The sequence below is a fragment of the Typopeltis vanoorti genome, chromosome 12 (genome assembly GCF_054136105.1).
Source record: "Typopeltis vanoorti isolate ZY-2024b chromosome 12, IOZ_Tvanoo_1.0, whole genome shotgun sequence".
Classification (NCBI taxonomy): domain Eukaryota; kingdom Metazoa; phylum Arthropoda; class Arachnida; order Uropygi; family Thelyphonidae; genus Typopeltis; species Typopeltis vanoorti.
The window spans coordinates 20,730,385-20,746,966 of record NC_143560.1 but is presented as its reverse complement, the minus strand read 5'-3'; the positions used below and the strand labels follow the sequence as shown (position 1 = coordinate 20,746,966).

Below are 16,582 nucleotides of genomic sequence, written 5' to 3'. Positions count from 1 at the left end.
ACATGATATCTGGTGGTGATAGCATGCTCCTCAAATTTCAATTGCTCTGGCTCATAGGACTTAATGTAGTCTAAATGTTCATCACAATGCACAGCTGCTGATATGCCTGTTTGGCTGAAATATGATAATAAGTTTATCTTTAGCTGACCCTAGAAAAGAACCAATTTTTTGGTTCTCTTCTGAGAACCAACCAGTTTGAAACAGCTGTCAGGCTAGTGAAATCTTTGAAGTCTTTAAATTAATGCAAGCTAAGGCAACTCCATTGCTTGGGAATTTATTCTCATAAGCTCTTAGGTCAAAATTTTCAAAGTTTCTACATATTCAGCTTTGAAATAAGAACGGACCTTTTATATCCCCTATTCTTATATGATTTACATTGCTGAAATGAAGCCGTTATGACTCTTTCTTTCTTTGATAAATACAGTGGTGCCTTGGTTAACAACGGCCTCAGATAACGACGTACTTGGTTAACGATGAGTGGCTGTAAGAAAAAATCTCTTGGTTAACGACTCTCGGTTATGTGAACCTCTATCCAATCTAAAAAACCGGAATTTTCCGATCGCACTCAGCCACGCGCGGGAAGACATTCTCGAATAGAGAACAGGCATAGCTGTGAAGCTCAGATATGTTTGACCCATCATAGCCAGCTGTTTCCGTTTTCCTTTTATTGTTTCTTTTCTTGTAGTGTACTGTGCTTTAATTTAAAATTTGTGGTTATAAATGTGTTTAATGATGAAAATGAGTATTTAAGCATTTATTTTTTATGTGTTGGTTCATGTAGACAATAAATTTGCGAGTGCGTGTCACTGGTCGTTCGTCATCAAAAGGCAAAATCAGATCTCATCTGTATAATAATCGTTGTATCTATAAGCTGCTAATCGGTGTATGTTACGATAAGTGCTGTATCTAATATCGTCACCTTACAAGCAAATGCACTAAGTCAAAAATTGTAGGTTTCGAATTTAACTGTTAACTTTTATTTCAAAAAGTTTTTTTGTTTTTTTTTTTGAACTTTTATTTTCAGGTGACGATATGTTCTTTGTATCCCTTGTCTTAGTGGTGTACAATTTGTAATAATACCGTATTTTGCGTATCTTTTTTTTTTATGGGGTGAATTTTTTTTTATCGTGTGACAAAATGGGTCCCAAAAAGAAAGCTAGTGAAGGGGGAAAAAAAGAAAAATTTTCTCTATTGAACAGAAGAAAGAAATAATAGCAAAACATCATGAAGGTGTGAAAGTTATGCAGCTAGCTCGAATATATGAAACCAGTCATTCCACAATATCAACCATTTTGGCTAAGAAAGAAGAACTTATGGTAGCTAAGGTTGCTAAGGGAACTTCAAGGTTGAATGTCAGAGGGCTTCTTTTTGAGCAAATGTAAAATCTATTACTAATTTGGATCAAAGAAAGAGAAATGGCGGGTGATACTACATTTCAAAACGCAATCTGTCAGAAAGCTAAACAGATTTATCAAGATTTGAAAAAGAAGACTTCAGGATCAAGTTCTGAGGTAAATGATGATGATGATTTCAGAGGTAGCAGAGGTTGGTTTGACAACTTTAAAAAAAGAACAGGAATTCATAGTGTGATCAGACACAAAGAGGAAGCTAGTGCTGACAAAGCAGCAGCAGATAAATTTGTCAATAGCTTTACAAGAATTAAAGAAGAAGGAGAATACCTACCTCAGCAAGTCTTCAATTATGATGAGACTGGGTTATTTTAGAAGAAAATGCTCAACAGGACATTTATCACAAAAAGTAGAAAAAACACTTCCTGGGCATAAACCAATGAATGATAGGTTAACATTACTTTTAGCAGCAAATGCAAGTGGAGACTGCAAGGTAAAACCAATGTTAATCTACCACTCTGAGAATCCCCAAGCATTAAAAAAGTTCACTGTCTCTAAATCCAATCTCGGTGTTTTGTGAAAGTCTAACAGCAAAGCCTGGGTCACAAGAATAGAATTTAGAGACTGGATTCGTGAAGTGTTTGGACCAACTGTCAATGCCTATCTTGAGCAAAACAATCTGCCTCTAAAAGCCATTTTAACCTTGGATAACGCACCTGGCCATCCAACGAGCATACAAGAAGAGCTACTAGAGGAATTAGATTTTATCAAGGTAATTTTTCTTCCTCCCAAGACTACATCTCTGATTCAACCTATGGATCAGCTGATAATTGCAAATTTTAAAAAACTTTACAGAAGGGCACTTTTTTACCAGGTGCTTTGAAATGTGTGAAGCTACCAACAGAACCCTAAGAAAATTTTGGAAGGAAGAATTCAACATTGTCATAGCAATTAGGCTAATTGTAAAGGCTTGGCAAGAAGTAACAATGAAATGTCTCAAAGCAGCATGGAGGAAACTGTGTCCTTCCTTTGGTAATGAAGAAACTTCAGATGAAGGACACAAATTGGTAAAGGATATTGTGGCAACTGCTCATGATCTTAATTTGGAAGTAGAGGAAGAAGATGTTGAAGAATTATTGGAGATGTATGACCGAGAACTGACTACTGACGAGCTAAAAGAACTTTTCAAGCAGCAATGTGAAGAAAAGGAAATGGAAATTTCATCTGAAGGATGGAGAGAAAGAACAAATTACGACTGCTGAAATCAAAAATATTTCGGCAAAGTGGGAGGAAGTTCAAAATGTTGCTATGAAATGGAATCCAAACAAATCTGAGGTTATCAGAACTGCAGATCTATTTAATGAAAAGTCCATGCAGTTTTTCAGAAACATTTTAAAAAAGAGGCAGAAGCAAACAACCCTAGACATGTTTTTTACAGGTTCATTTGTCAAAAAACTCTGAAGTGAGCCCAATTGTCCTTCTGGTGAAGATTGATAATTAAAAACTGTTTTCATGAAATAAAATTAACATTTTATTAATGTTAATTTTTTTGTAGCAAATACATATACTGTATAATAAATAAATGATATTTACCATATTTTTGACATTTTAAATGAGTTTTATCTGCATTTTTAATATGTGCTATGGTTGTGGGGAGGAGCCGGAACAAATTAATTGATTTTCAATTAAATCTTATGGGGAATCACGCCTAGGTTAACTACAGTAATCCTGGAACGGATTACCGTCGTTAACCAAGGCACCACTGTACTGTTATGCATTGACCGAGAATTCACTTATGATTTCTTTGGTATTGAATGAAGTTTTTGCTCTCTTAAGGTGTCTGCCTGGTCTCTGAAGAGAACCAGCCAGTTTGTCATGCCAGTGAAACCTTTATCAAATGCACTAATAAAAGGCGAATATACGGACTCGTCTTTTAAGTAGTATAAGCTAAGGCAACTCTGATGTCGAGGATTGTACTCTCATAAGCTCTGGTCAAAATTTTGAGACTTTCAAAGTTTCTACACATATTTGGCTTTTTAATAAGGGTGGATCTATAATATCCCCTATTTCTATATAAGTAATTAAATGTCTTAATCACTTGAAAATATTAATTTTGTTTATTTTTTTGGAAATTAATGAAAATTTATTGCTAATTAAAGTCATGATGAAGTTTGTGTAAGAAACTTTTTTTTTTTTAAGGTAGAAGAGATGAAGAAACAAGAGCAAGTTGTCTTTAAGGCTCAGCCAGCAAGTGTTGTACACAAACCTCCATTCATACCAAAAAAAAACTCAATTACTGCTACTAGTAAGTAGGATCATATTTTATCCTTATTAAAGCATGGTTAATCAACTTGTATTCACTATCTTGAAGCCCACCAGTAAATGAGTGATCATCAACATGGGTTTCTCCACTCTTGTTCTACAGCAGATATCTCTCAGCCAATCATCCACACATTAGTACACAATGCATTAAAAGGTTTTAAAATAAATTAAAGATGCCAAGAAGTTATATTCTTGGTTTCATCCTTTATCCAAGTATAAGCAAACAAAGTTTGCATGTGAAGTCACTTCACGACTAAGGCAATTGAGGTGAAGTCATTACCTTCTATGCACAAGTAGCCTACTCGTGAAGTGACTTCACTTGCAAACTTTGTTTGCTTACACTTCGATAAAGGATGAAACCAAAAATTTCTTGGCATCTTTAATTTACAGTATAACCAAGTGGAAAAACTTTCAACATCTATCTCTTCTTCTTTCACTATGCATTATTCTCACTTCCTATTGCAGGGTCTGCATGTTACTTAGATGCGACTTCTTGTTAGTACCACTCCCAACTGACCTGCTGCCTAGTCTGCTGCTGGGGGTGGGATATATTTTTGACTCTAGAAGCGTATGTTCATGGGGCCAGTTTGCCTGCTTGCGGGATAAAAAATACCAGATAAACTGGCGGAAAAAACCCTACTGCCCGTGCCAAAGACCGGCTAACTTGGCTATGTCTGAGGAAGTTCCTCACGTCTTCGATGGGAATCAAACCTGGGATACTCCTTCCCCAGGCATATGGTTGCAAATCCAAAACCACTAGGCTAACCACGCAGTTTCAACATCTATCTCTAATCCAGAGTATTTTAGTAATAAGGTGTGACACCTTTTGACTACTTGCATATGAAAATATGACTTCTGCATTACTTCAACCTTGGTATCACTTCTGGGTCTGGCTCCCACTGATGAGACCTCAAACATACTTCTGTAGATATATAGATATAAAAACTTTAACAGATAGATATCCACTTCTTTCTTATTGGAGCTTTGGAAGATTTAACAGAGCTGGAGTAGGGTTTCTTATTCTTGCCCCCCCCCCTCCTTGGATCATTCTGTAATATCCAAAGGGAGAATCTTGACAATAGACTAGAAATACTGTGGATATGTAATAAGATTTATAAATGTTTATGCTCCATCTAATGGAACAGTTAAACAAAAATTCTTCCAGGAATTGGAGCCATATTTATACTCTGCCCACTACATCATAGCAACTGGAATTGTATTGAAAAACCCCAGGAGTGGAAAAATGGGATTTGTACAGTTAAAAAAACATGTCTTGACAGTGCTCAACTAGTAGACATATGGAGGATTCGCAATCTACTCTCCAGGCTTACATGTACATGAATCAATGTATTGGTACTCGTATTGTTTGAATTTATATCTCTTCTTCCCTTATAAATAGGATAATTCAGATAAAACATCTTGACATCAACATGTCAAATCATAATCCAGTTCTTCTTAAGTTCCACTGCATGGAAAAAGTATAGATCTGTTCCGGACCATGGAGACTTCCACCAAATTTTCCGTTCATCTTTTCAACCAAATTCCAGACCCTCTGTTCAGATTGGAATAATGTTACCTGGAATTGGGATATGTGGTTAAAATTCGAAGTAGCAGTGAAGCAGAATGTGGTGGAATGGGGAAAGGAACATAACTCTTGGAACATTAATGGCTTTCCTCAAAAGGAAAAAGTTGAAAGACCTGTATAAAGAGAGAAGCTGGTTCGTAACAAACCAACGCAATGGTATAGAATGTAGCAACATCGTTAGAAACATTAACATAGAAATAGAACTGGAAAGGTAGAAGAAAGAAATTTTAAGAAAAGAATACAGCAGCACCTAGCAGATAGCCCTACAGCATTTCGTAAAGAAAGGACTATCACTTAAATCTGCGTCGATGGAGAAGACATGTTCACTACTCAAAGCCATCCTTGACCCCTTTCAAAAACATTGCAAAAATCTGTTTGAAGACAATAGTACTGTTGGAAAATATAACTCTTGGAACATTAATGGCTTTCCTGTTCGTATCCAAGATGGGCTTGACAGACCCATTACAGCATCTGAAATTACCACAGCCTTATAAAGAATGCCAGACAAGAAAATCCCCAGTACCTGATGGTCTAGGGATAGAACTTTATTGCAAACCTGGGATTTTATTCTTCCCATTCTAATTATACTATTCAATTCCTTTCTCTCATCAGGACACATACCAAGTGAATTTGTAGCAAGCTATACTGTCCTCATTCCAAAACCTAATAGAGATCACACCTTAATCAGCAGCTGGAGACCTATTTCTCTATCTAATACTGACTACAAGATATTTTTCTGCATTATCAATAACAGGCTCAAAGTGGGAATGAGATACGTAATTAAAAGCACACAGGTGTATGGAGTACCAGGTCAAGCAGTAGAATTTAATCTATTTCTGCTATGTGATCTAATCCACTTAGTTAACACGAAAAAGCAGTCGATGGCAGTGCTATCAGTAGACCTTACTCAAGCATTTGATAATGTCCGGCATCCCCCTTCTATTCTACATCCTCCAGCAAATTGGTGTAGGTAAAAAGCTGCTATCCATTATCAAAGGAGCCTATGCCAATTCAACTACCTGCCTCCTAGTTAATGGGTTCCTGTCAGACCCAGTCAAAATTCAAAAATGAGTAAAGCAAGGTTGCCCTCTTAGTCCATTGCTCTTTTCATTGGTTCTTGAACCATTCTTACAGGAAGTTAACAATACACATGCTGTGCGAGGAATAACAATTCCTTCAACAACTGAAGAAAGGTATTAGTACATGCCGGTGATGTAGTGGGCACTTGGAAGGATGATTCCATATATATATATTTTTTTTTTTTTTATATTTTGAAAAAATTCTTCAAGATCAATGGATTAACTAATAATGCAGACAAGACAAAATTACAAGTTTTTGGAAAGTAGGATCTTGGAGGCATTCGTTTTGGACTAACCCCTAAGGGAGAAAACCTCTCATTATACTTGGAATTCCTTTTCTCCACTTATCCAATATCACCAGTCCAAGAATTTATATGCAAGAACCTAGAAATGTTAGAAGACTGGAAAATAGGGCCACTTTCCTTTTCTTCTAAAGTCACAGTACTCAAAACCATAATCTTTCCTGCTCAGTTGTACATAATAAATATTACACACATCACAGAAGCTGAAGAAAAATAATTATATATATATATATATATATCATCATCATCATCATCATCATCATCAAATTCCTGCCATGTACCCTCAAGGGGTGTACAGGATATGACAGTACTACATGAAAAAATTACATCATTACTAACTTCCTATCTACAATTTTCCTCCAAATCAGTCTGTTACTTGTCAAGACTCCAACATTATCAGATCTTATATTTCTATCGTCTAAAGCACTTTGTACCGTATCAAACCACCTATATCTTGGTCTTCCTCTGGGTCGTTTTCCTGCCAACCTGGCAAAGAACACTTGTTTTGCTAATCTTTCCTCTCCCATTCTATTTAAGTGACCATACCATCTGAGATTAGCTCTGCTAACGCATTCCTGGATGCTGACAATGTCAAGTTCTTTCCTAATATCCTCATTTTTAATATGATATTGCCATTGATGCCATCTGTTCACGCCTCTAATCTTTCTCAGGACTCTCATATCTGCGGTCTCTAGTCTTTGGTCAAGTGTTTTACTTCTGACCCAGCTCTCAGATCCATAAGTTAAAATTGGTTTGAACACAGTCTTGTATACAGCTAATTTAGTGTTCCGACTGATTTCTTTCTTATTCCATATGAATTTATTCAATTGACTTCCCACGATACCAGCTTTGCTGATTCTGTTGTCTATTTCTATATTTAGTTTACCATCTTCAGTAAAAATTGTGCCTAAGTAGCTGAAATGTTTTACTTGTTCCACAGGTTCTCCATTCACAACACAGTTGACATTTTCAATGATTCTGCCTATTTTCATTGTCTTTGTCTTTTTATTGCTGACCTTCATACCATATCTATTACAACAGCTATTCAATTTAGTCAGAGAATCTTGCAGACTTGTAGCGGATTTATTTAGAAGTATAACATCATCCGCATAAAGCAAAGAGCTGACATTAACATCTCCAATTTTGATATCAGGTTTAATACCACATTCCTTCATAATGTGATCCATATAGATAATGAATAACAGAGGGGATAATGTACATCCTTGTCTCACACCAGATTTAACATTAAACCATCTTCCTGTACTTCCTTCAATTCTAACTGCTGACTCACAACTCAAATAAAGACTAATTATTGCTTGATATAATGCCCCATTGACACCATATAACTGCAGCGTATTGAATAGCTTCTCTCTTGGCACCTTGTCATATGCCTTTTCCAAATCGACAAAACTTAAATACAGATCTTTGTTATATTCCCATGCTTTCTCGACTATTTGTCGTAAAGTGAAGATCTGATCCTGACAGCCTCTATTTGGCCTGAATCCAGCTTGTTCTTCACCAAGCTTTTCTTCCACAATTCTTCTCAACCGTTTCTCAAGTATACTTGCATAGATCTTGCCAGGAACACTCAGTAGGGAAATACCTCTGTAATTCTCACATTCAGTTTTATTTCCCTTTTTATATATGGGTACTATGAGAGCTCTACTCCAATCATCGGGAATTCGTCCCTCTGTCCAGGCTTTCTGAACTATGCAGTGCAGCCACTGTAAGACTCTTATACCACCATACTTCAGCATTTCTGGTCGAATATCATCTACTCCTGCTGCCTTTCCACATTTCAAGCCTTTGATGGCTTTTTCTACTTCAAGTATGGATATGTATTCCTGACTGCATGCCTGGTCAGTGTTTTTTATCACTGTGCTGTCATCACTGCTTGTTTCATTTAGCAGTTTTTCAAAGTAATTACTCCATACTTCAAGGATATCTTTTTCTCCTGTTTTCATTTCACCTTTATCATCTCTAATTCCTTTTACAGCACTCTTTCCTCCATTCCTAAGCTTCTTCAACAACCTCCAGAATATTTTGCCACCTTCTTGATATTTATTTTCTATATTCTTGCCAAAGTCCTCCCATGACTTTTGTTTAGCTAGTTTTACACACTGTTTAGCTTTCTTACATTTGTCTCTGTATTCTGTAAGAGTAAAAGCTGACTTATTTGCCAGGAACTTTTGATATGCTTTCTTCTTTTCCTTCACTGCCTCTTTAACTTCCTGTGTCCACCAGGGAGTTCTGATTTTTTTATCTTTGCACACAACCTCACCACATGCCTCTCTGGCAGAATCAATCAATGTTTCCTTCAGAGTTTGCCACTGAATCTCCAAGGTTTGATTCCTGTTCTCAAACTCTTTCATTTTCTTTTCAATAATATTTCTGTATTTTAGTCTACAGTTTACATCTGAGAGCTGCTCAACTTTTATTCGCTTTAAAACTTTCTTACCTGTTATTCTTTTCAATATGAAATTCAATTTTATCCTGCTCAAGACTAAATAGTGATCACTTCCAATTTCAAATCCTCTGTACACTCTGGTGTCCTGCACCAGGGAGAAAACATCACTATCAACAATAACATAGTCAATGAGACTTTTCTTATTTCTAGCCTCTTCTCTCCATGTGAATTTGTGCACATTTTTATGTTGGAACATGGTGTTAGTAATAACCAGTCCATGTCCTGAGCAGAAATCCAACAGATATTTGCCATTATTATTAGCTTTGCTCTTTTCTCCAAATTTTCCCAAAATATTTTTGTATGTCTCACAATCATTTCCTACTCTACTATTTAGATCCCCAACAAGGACCAACTTTTCCTTTTTCATTGTGTCAGTTGCTTTTTCTAAAGCCTCAAAAAATTCCTCCACTTCTACCTTAGTAGAACCTTCTGTGGGACCATAGGCACAAATAAGTCTCATTGTCCAGTTCCCCATTCTCATATTTGCCCACATTACTCTACTTGAGACTGACTGCCATTCAAGAAGATTAGCCTCGTATTTTGTGTTGAATACTATGGCTACTCCTTCTTTTCCTTGATTATTATTGCCTGAATATAACATTTTGTATTTATTGCTCAGAAAGATCTCACCAGTTTTGGTCTTTTTTGTTTCAGTCACCCCTATTATGTCGATCTGGTACTTATCTAATTCCTCAGCTAGCTCCATTTCTTTGCCATTCAGGCTTCTTACATTGATAGTACCGATCTTTAACTCTGGTGATGTTGAGTTGGGGTTTGTTTTCAGATTTGTTCCAGTAGCTGACTTTTCGCTGTTCGCCCTGGTTCCTTGGCGAAAACAACGGGGGCCTTGTTTAACCGGGCGACGCCCCAGCCGGCATGAAATTTTGTCATGTTGTACCATCATTTTTTATTTTGGTTTAACCAATAAGAATACAATTTGGTCGGCTAAATCCCAAATTGCCAGCCCATCCTCGTTCGTTCAGTATCAAAGTAGATACCCAACAGGGTGCACCACGAGAAGGTGAGGATTGGACATTAGGTCAGAAGCCCTGGTCGGTTCTCCGCATTCCTTTAAAGGCTATGTGGAGGTCTCCTCTCAGTTATACAGCTTTGACCCTTAAGCACCCCCATATATATATATATATATATATATATATATATATACATGCCTTTACAGTTTTTTTTTTTTTGGTCCAGCTGTTACCAAGAAGTTAAAAAGGAATTTCTTTAACTATCAAAGAAGCATGGAGGAGGATTTGTGCTTGCAGTTTTAAAATTCTGATATTTAAGCAATACAGTTTCAAAAATCCATAAAATATTGCAGACTAATCACATGTGTGCAGACCTTCTCCTGTACTACCTAGGTTTTCATCTTCCCCTGTTTGGAATTAAAGATTATAAAGGTCCAAAAGCTGAAATTGTTCCTGAATACTATAACACTTTGTGCTTAACTTTAAGACTACTAAAACACTCTGGCATTGACATTCTTTCCATTAAACAAAGTAAAATTTGGTAGAAAGAAATCTTTAATCTCTTTCACTGCAAAATTCCACAGTTGGGTACTGACAACAATACTTTGTTTCACAGTTTGTGAAAGTTCCAAGGATACCCTAACAGGAGAGATCTTGTTTGGAGAATTGCATATGGCTGCCTTCCAGTCAACACCATCAAATGGAGGTATTTCAACATTGGAGATCCAATCTGTGACATCTTTTACCCATTGGAAATAGTAGAACTTGCATTCTACAGCTGCCCTCTTGCCCTGCGTGTTTGGAACAAATTATGTAATGTATTGGGCATTCCATTACTTACAACAGAACAGGTTATTTTTTTGCAATATCCACCACCAGTAAGCAATGGGAAGAGAATTTTGATTTTTATAATTAATGAATTAAAATACCATTTATGGAAGGTTAGAAAGAAACATGGATTTGAAAACCAGCAATATGACATCCAAATGCTTTATAATATTGTATTGTGAAAATTTATTGTTCAGTCAGACGATTTTTGTATTTAGAAAGAAGCATTCTAGGAGATATTAAATTTATCACTAGATGGTGTAGACCACCCACATTATGCAATATTTACCAGGGGGGGGGGGAGATAAAATTCTGTCTATTCTTGCTATGAGAGGTTTTTTAAATAGTTCCATCTTCTTTATTCAATGTAGTCTTATAATCAATTGCAGGAATGACTGGAGAGAAATTCCAGGCAGAGGCCAACTCAAGGGTTAACTCAGATGGGGCACTACCTGAGTATCTGTCATCCTTGTGCTTTAGTTTCAATTAGTCTTTTGGTTGTTCATCTATATGAGATTGGCGAAAAAGGAAAACTGATAGCCTCTGGCTATATGATGATATAAAAGAGGTGAGGCCTTTTCTCTCTCTCTCATGCTATCTATCTGTCTTTTCTTTCTCCTAATACTATCAGGCTCTCTTGCACCCCTATACTAACTACTCTAGGCCTATGATGAGCAACCCTTTACTTTTTCACCTCAATAAAGGTTGAAACTGGTCGGGATTGTGGCCCTTCCGATAATGCATAGTAGTATACATGTCCTTAAGGATATTTATTGCATTATGGGATACCAAGGAAATCTATGTGAAGTCGTCAGCCTCTATACACAGGTAGCCCAGTCGTAAAGTGACTTCTCATGCAAACTTTGTTTGCTTACACTTGGATAAAGGATGAAACCAAGAATATAACTTCTTGGCATCTTTAATTTATAGTATAATCAAGTGGAAAAACTTTCAACATTAAAAGGTTTAGAGAAACTTATCTCACTTCACCTCACCTTGATAATAGTCAGTTTCTAGGTAAGATCACATTTCTTTTCTTAGTCTAATTTACATATCTAGCTTTTCTGCATCCATTGTCTCTTCAACATCTAAAAAAAGTGTACTTTTCATTCAAAAGACAGTACTTCTTAACTGTGTAACTACTAATACTACATAAATCACAAATGAACCCTGCCTTAGAATACCATTCTGAAATTTGGGATAGTGCAAAAAATAAAAAATATTTTCTGCTTTATCTTTTCTATAGGTATTTTCAAAGATGCTGTTCTTACCAACTGGCAACTATTATGCCTCCATTTTCTTTTAAGCCTGTAAAAATATAAGCATTTGCTGTTCAGTATCCACTCTGCTCTTTCATTCTGTCAACCTCTGTTCTTTGGAATTCCCTTCCTCATATTTTTTTCTCTGAGATCAAGAGTCTCCAGCTTTTCAATAAATACATTGAGAGGCTCCATCTTTCTGTTTAACTAGTGGAATATATATCATTCTTCAAGCAAAAGACCTGGGCAGTCTTGGATGTTGAGGTAAAATTGGTTTGAACATAGTTTAGTGTACTGGCTAATTTCTCTCTTATTCCATACAAATTTAAATTTGCTCCCCGTCATATCAGCTTTGCCACCATTCACTAAAAATGATGCCTAATCAGCCAGAGTGTTTTGCTTGTATAGATTCTGCATTGAGAATATAGATGTTTTCCAGGTTGATGATTATTTATTATTTTTATTATTTATTTATTTATTTTTATTTTTATTTTTTTTTTGGCCTTTTATTGCTGATTTTCATACCAGATTTGGTATTTAGTTTAATTTGATATCCTGAAGACGTGCTAAATTTGATATGATTTCATCTGCATAACATGATGAACTTAGTTTATCTCCAATTTTGATGTCAGGTTTAAAAACACTTTTCTTCATAATATGATCATAACAATGAAGTGCAACATAGATGGGATGTAGCCTTTCTTGCCTTACATGTAATTTTTTTATTACATGGGCTTCTCCTTGGAGTCAAGGATTCATCCAGGAAGGGACTCTTCGATCATGTAGTCACTAAATATCGCTCATTGAAAACGTTGACTGAAAATACACCACCCATGACATTCCATACACATTCGCCATGTGTCATGAGAATCTAGATCTGCTTCTGACCACACTGTCACTTGTGTTCATTCTGTATATCACCTTATCAATTTATAGGTTTTCTATCTTGTCTCTTCTCTTTTGTCTATTACTCAAACTTTGAAGACTACATTTCCTCAATCTGTTGAAACAGACCTGGTATTACCTTGGTTACTTGCTGGATCTTTTCAGTTGTCTCCTCTGAATTCCGTTGACCATATATGAAGAAGTTATAAAGCTGGCATCTTATCAAAGTCTCATACAGTCAAAGAATAGCTTCGTTACTCCTAGAAGTTAGTATTTTCTTAAATATTGCACCTACAGACAAACAAACCTGACTTCATATTATTGGCCAAAATGAACCTACAGCTACCATAGTCCATCTTTCTGTTAATATCATATTCTATCTGATTCCTTGTGCCACAAGGTTGATGTATGCAGTCTGATGTCCTTTGCCAGACAATGCCAAACGTTGAATCTCTCTCTTTGGCCTTCTCTAGCAAAGTTTCCTTGTCCTTTTATGTATCATTTATCTATTGTCTCTGCCACCTCCCTAATTTTGAAAAATCCTCTGACCTGTTTGACTTCTTAAACTTGCAGTTTGATTCCTGTAATTCAACTAACTAAACAGTAAAATCATCTTTTAGTAACCTAAATGTTCACAAATCCCACTGGTTCCCTTTTTCCAATTCTACTGACCAAGCTGGGAAGAAATGCTGAAATATTTGCTTACAGCATTGCTTCATCTTTTGCTGTAAGCAAATAGTTGAAACAAGAACTCCAGGTTCATTTTGAGCTTGCATTTAATCCCATAATAACTGCAAAACAACCATTAAGAAATCTTTCTCAGTCAGATTTCGTAATGGTTGTTTTGTAGTTGTTATGCAACAGTGCAGACTCGATATGAACTTGGAGTTCTTTCAAACTATATATGGAACAATATGCACTCCATGCATCTTGTGACCTTCTGTCAGACAAGCATCAGAAGAATTGGAACAGTCTAGATCTAAACAGGCCTCTGTCCTGATGGCATCCTCCCCCCTCAGTTGTACTTCAGAAATGTGTTCCAGAAGATAATCAGCAATCAACTTCTTCATCACCTGGAGAACTGCAAGCTAATCGGTGACCACTTATATGAATTCAGTCATTTGCCAGTTGCCTTGGTTTCCTTTTAAGCCTTATTTTTATCGATAGCTCCACCTGTCCTACACATCCTCTGGATGATGTGAAAGGGGCATGATGTTGTATAAAATCCCTTGGCATGATTGACATTTTAGAAGAGATGTTTTCTGCATCGTTTTTCTCTTTCAAAATCCTGTTCGGGTTTGTCAATGACTTTTTTATGATGCTGCAAGCCACAGTGTACACTGAGGGAAAGCAAGTTGGCTTGAGACAATTTCAGTATGTGTTTAATTTTTATCATATACTTCCTTCCTAAGCTTGAGTCAAGGATTTGAGGTAGAATTGGAGATGGTCTTCAGCCTAACACGGATTGTTTCAGTTATTTGGTCAGGGCAGTGTTTTGATCAGGAGAGTGGAAACACTAATTGGACCATTTAAAGGAGAACTAGAAATCATGGTTATTGCCTTTGGTACTGTGTGTGTATGTTGAGAAGGAGGGTATTGATATATTTCTTATTTTTTACTCCATGCTCAAAATGGTTTAAACTCATAAATTAAAACAAAAGAAAACACCTGAAACTGAACTACAAATCTAGCTTGCAGACAAGTTCACATCCCATGATCTCACATAAATATCTTATCTTCTAAATAAACCCAGTAACCATTTACCCATTAGAGATCAAGTCTACGCACTCTTGTACCCAAATAAAAATCTTTAATTTACAAAAATCACAAATATATACAACATCAAATCAGCTGCTTAACTATGCCAGTGTATGTTGCAAATCACAAGAAGAAAAACACTTAAATGTACACAAATTCCTTACAGTCACTAAACCAACAATTAACCTATATGTACAAAACTTCTGGAGTTTCAGTTTCTTGCTCCCTATAGAAACTTTTATTTCTTCTTGAATTTGCATAGAAAGACTAACATAAAAACTGCTTTATATGACAGCAACATTGTGTTGTGAAAGTGAAATTCTTCTTGCATCCTAAAATCACAGAATGCTGAAGAACACATATCTTGTCTTCATCCAAGACACTTCTACGAGGGGGCAGGGGGATGAAAAGTTCTGATAAACACCTAGAACAATAATGAATATTAAAGCAACTGATTAAAGCCACAAAAAAAAGAACACATCTTAAAACCCTTTACCCCCATGTTTCATCAAATTGTAATAATTAGTTCCTTTTCTTTTAGGATATATAAGAAGACATGGCAGAGGTTTTGAAAACAGGGAGATGTGGGCGATCAAGTTTCATGCTGCAAGAAAAGTCCGCAACTGAATTCACCAAAATTTGTGTGAGACTTTAGGAGGCTGTGCCCTAGCATATCCAGCAGTTGCCAGATGGGTGGCTAAGTTTAAAACTGGCCACCTCAGATGCCTCCAGGTCAGGAAGACTTTCCACAGTGATCACACCTGAAAACATCAATACAGTGTATGCCATGATCCTTGATGATAGATGAATACCAGCGAAAAACATTGAGAGACTTGGGATATCCAGGGAATGAGTTGATCATTATCCACCAACATCTGGACATAGAGAAGTTCTCAGCATAGTGGGTCCCCAAATGTTTGAATGCCAATGAAAAGAGAGAATGTGCGCTGTTATCTCAAGGGATTTTTGGGTCATTTTGAGAACTCAGGCGCAAATTTTTTGGCTTGTATTGCGACTGTTGATGAAGCATAGCTTCATCACTCTGACCAAGAGAGCAAACAACAGTCAGTGGAGTATAGATACAAAGGTTCTCCATGGCCAAAGAAGTTCCGAACCCAAAAGTCAGCAGGGAGGGTTCTTGCCATTATCTTTTGGGATGTGGATCGTGTAATACTTACCAAGGACCTCTAACCTAAAAACTGTTATTATGGCAGCAGTTTATTCAACAGCTGTGAAAGAAAAACACTGCAGCAAACTGAGCAGAGGTGTGTTGCTTTTGCAGGACAGAGTACATGCCCACACTGCTCACGAAACCCAACAGACAATACACAACTTGTGCTTTCACTGTCTGCCTCACCCACCCTATTTGCCAGCCCTGGCCCCTTCTGACTATTTCCTGTTCCCAAATTTAAAGAAACACTTGAAAGGAACAAAATTTCCCACAGATGATGAAGTCATATCTACAGCTGAGGAGTGGTTTGTGCAACAAAGGAAAGACTTTTTTTCTCAGAGGATTGCAAATAATGCAGTAGCATTGTAACAAGTGTATAATATTTTGTGGGGAATATATGTAGAATAATGTGTAAGTTACATGGTTCTACCTCAGTTCCTTCATGGTGATTATCACAACTCTTCAGCACACCCTTGTATAAATTCACTTTCTATACAAAAGTAATGGCAAGCTCCACTGAATAAACTACTAAAAACCATATCATCTTAGAATGAATTAACTTTCTATATGAAAGTCAACATTTTCTTAAAACTTATCAGCACTTTT

The 16,582-nt window shown here is 36.5% G+C and overlaps 1 protein-coding gene across 1 annotated transcript in view; it reads left to right on the top strand.

The window, feature by feature from the left end:
* The window catches only part of LOC150100619 (targeting protein for Xklp2 homolog), a 293,999-nt gene that overhangs the window by 267,457 nt on the left and 9,960 nt on the right, over positions 1-16,582 (top strand). The window contains exon 13 of the mRNA XM_090401739.1: positions 3,549-3,654. Within this exon, the coding sequence (XP_090257865.1) occupies positions 3,549-3,654 (106 nt within the window). The remainder of the gene's footprint in view (positions 1-3,548; positions 3,655-16,582) is intronic.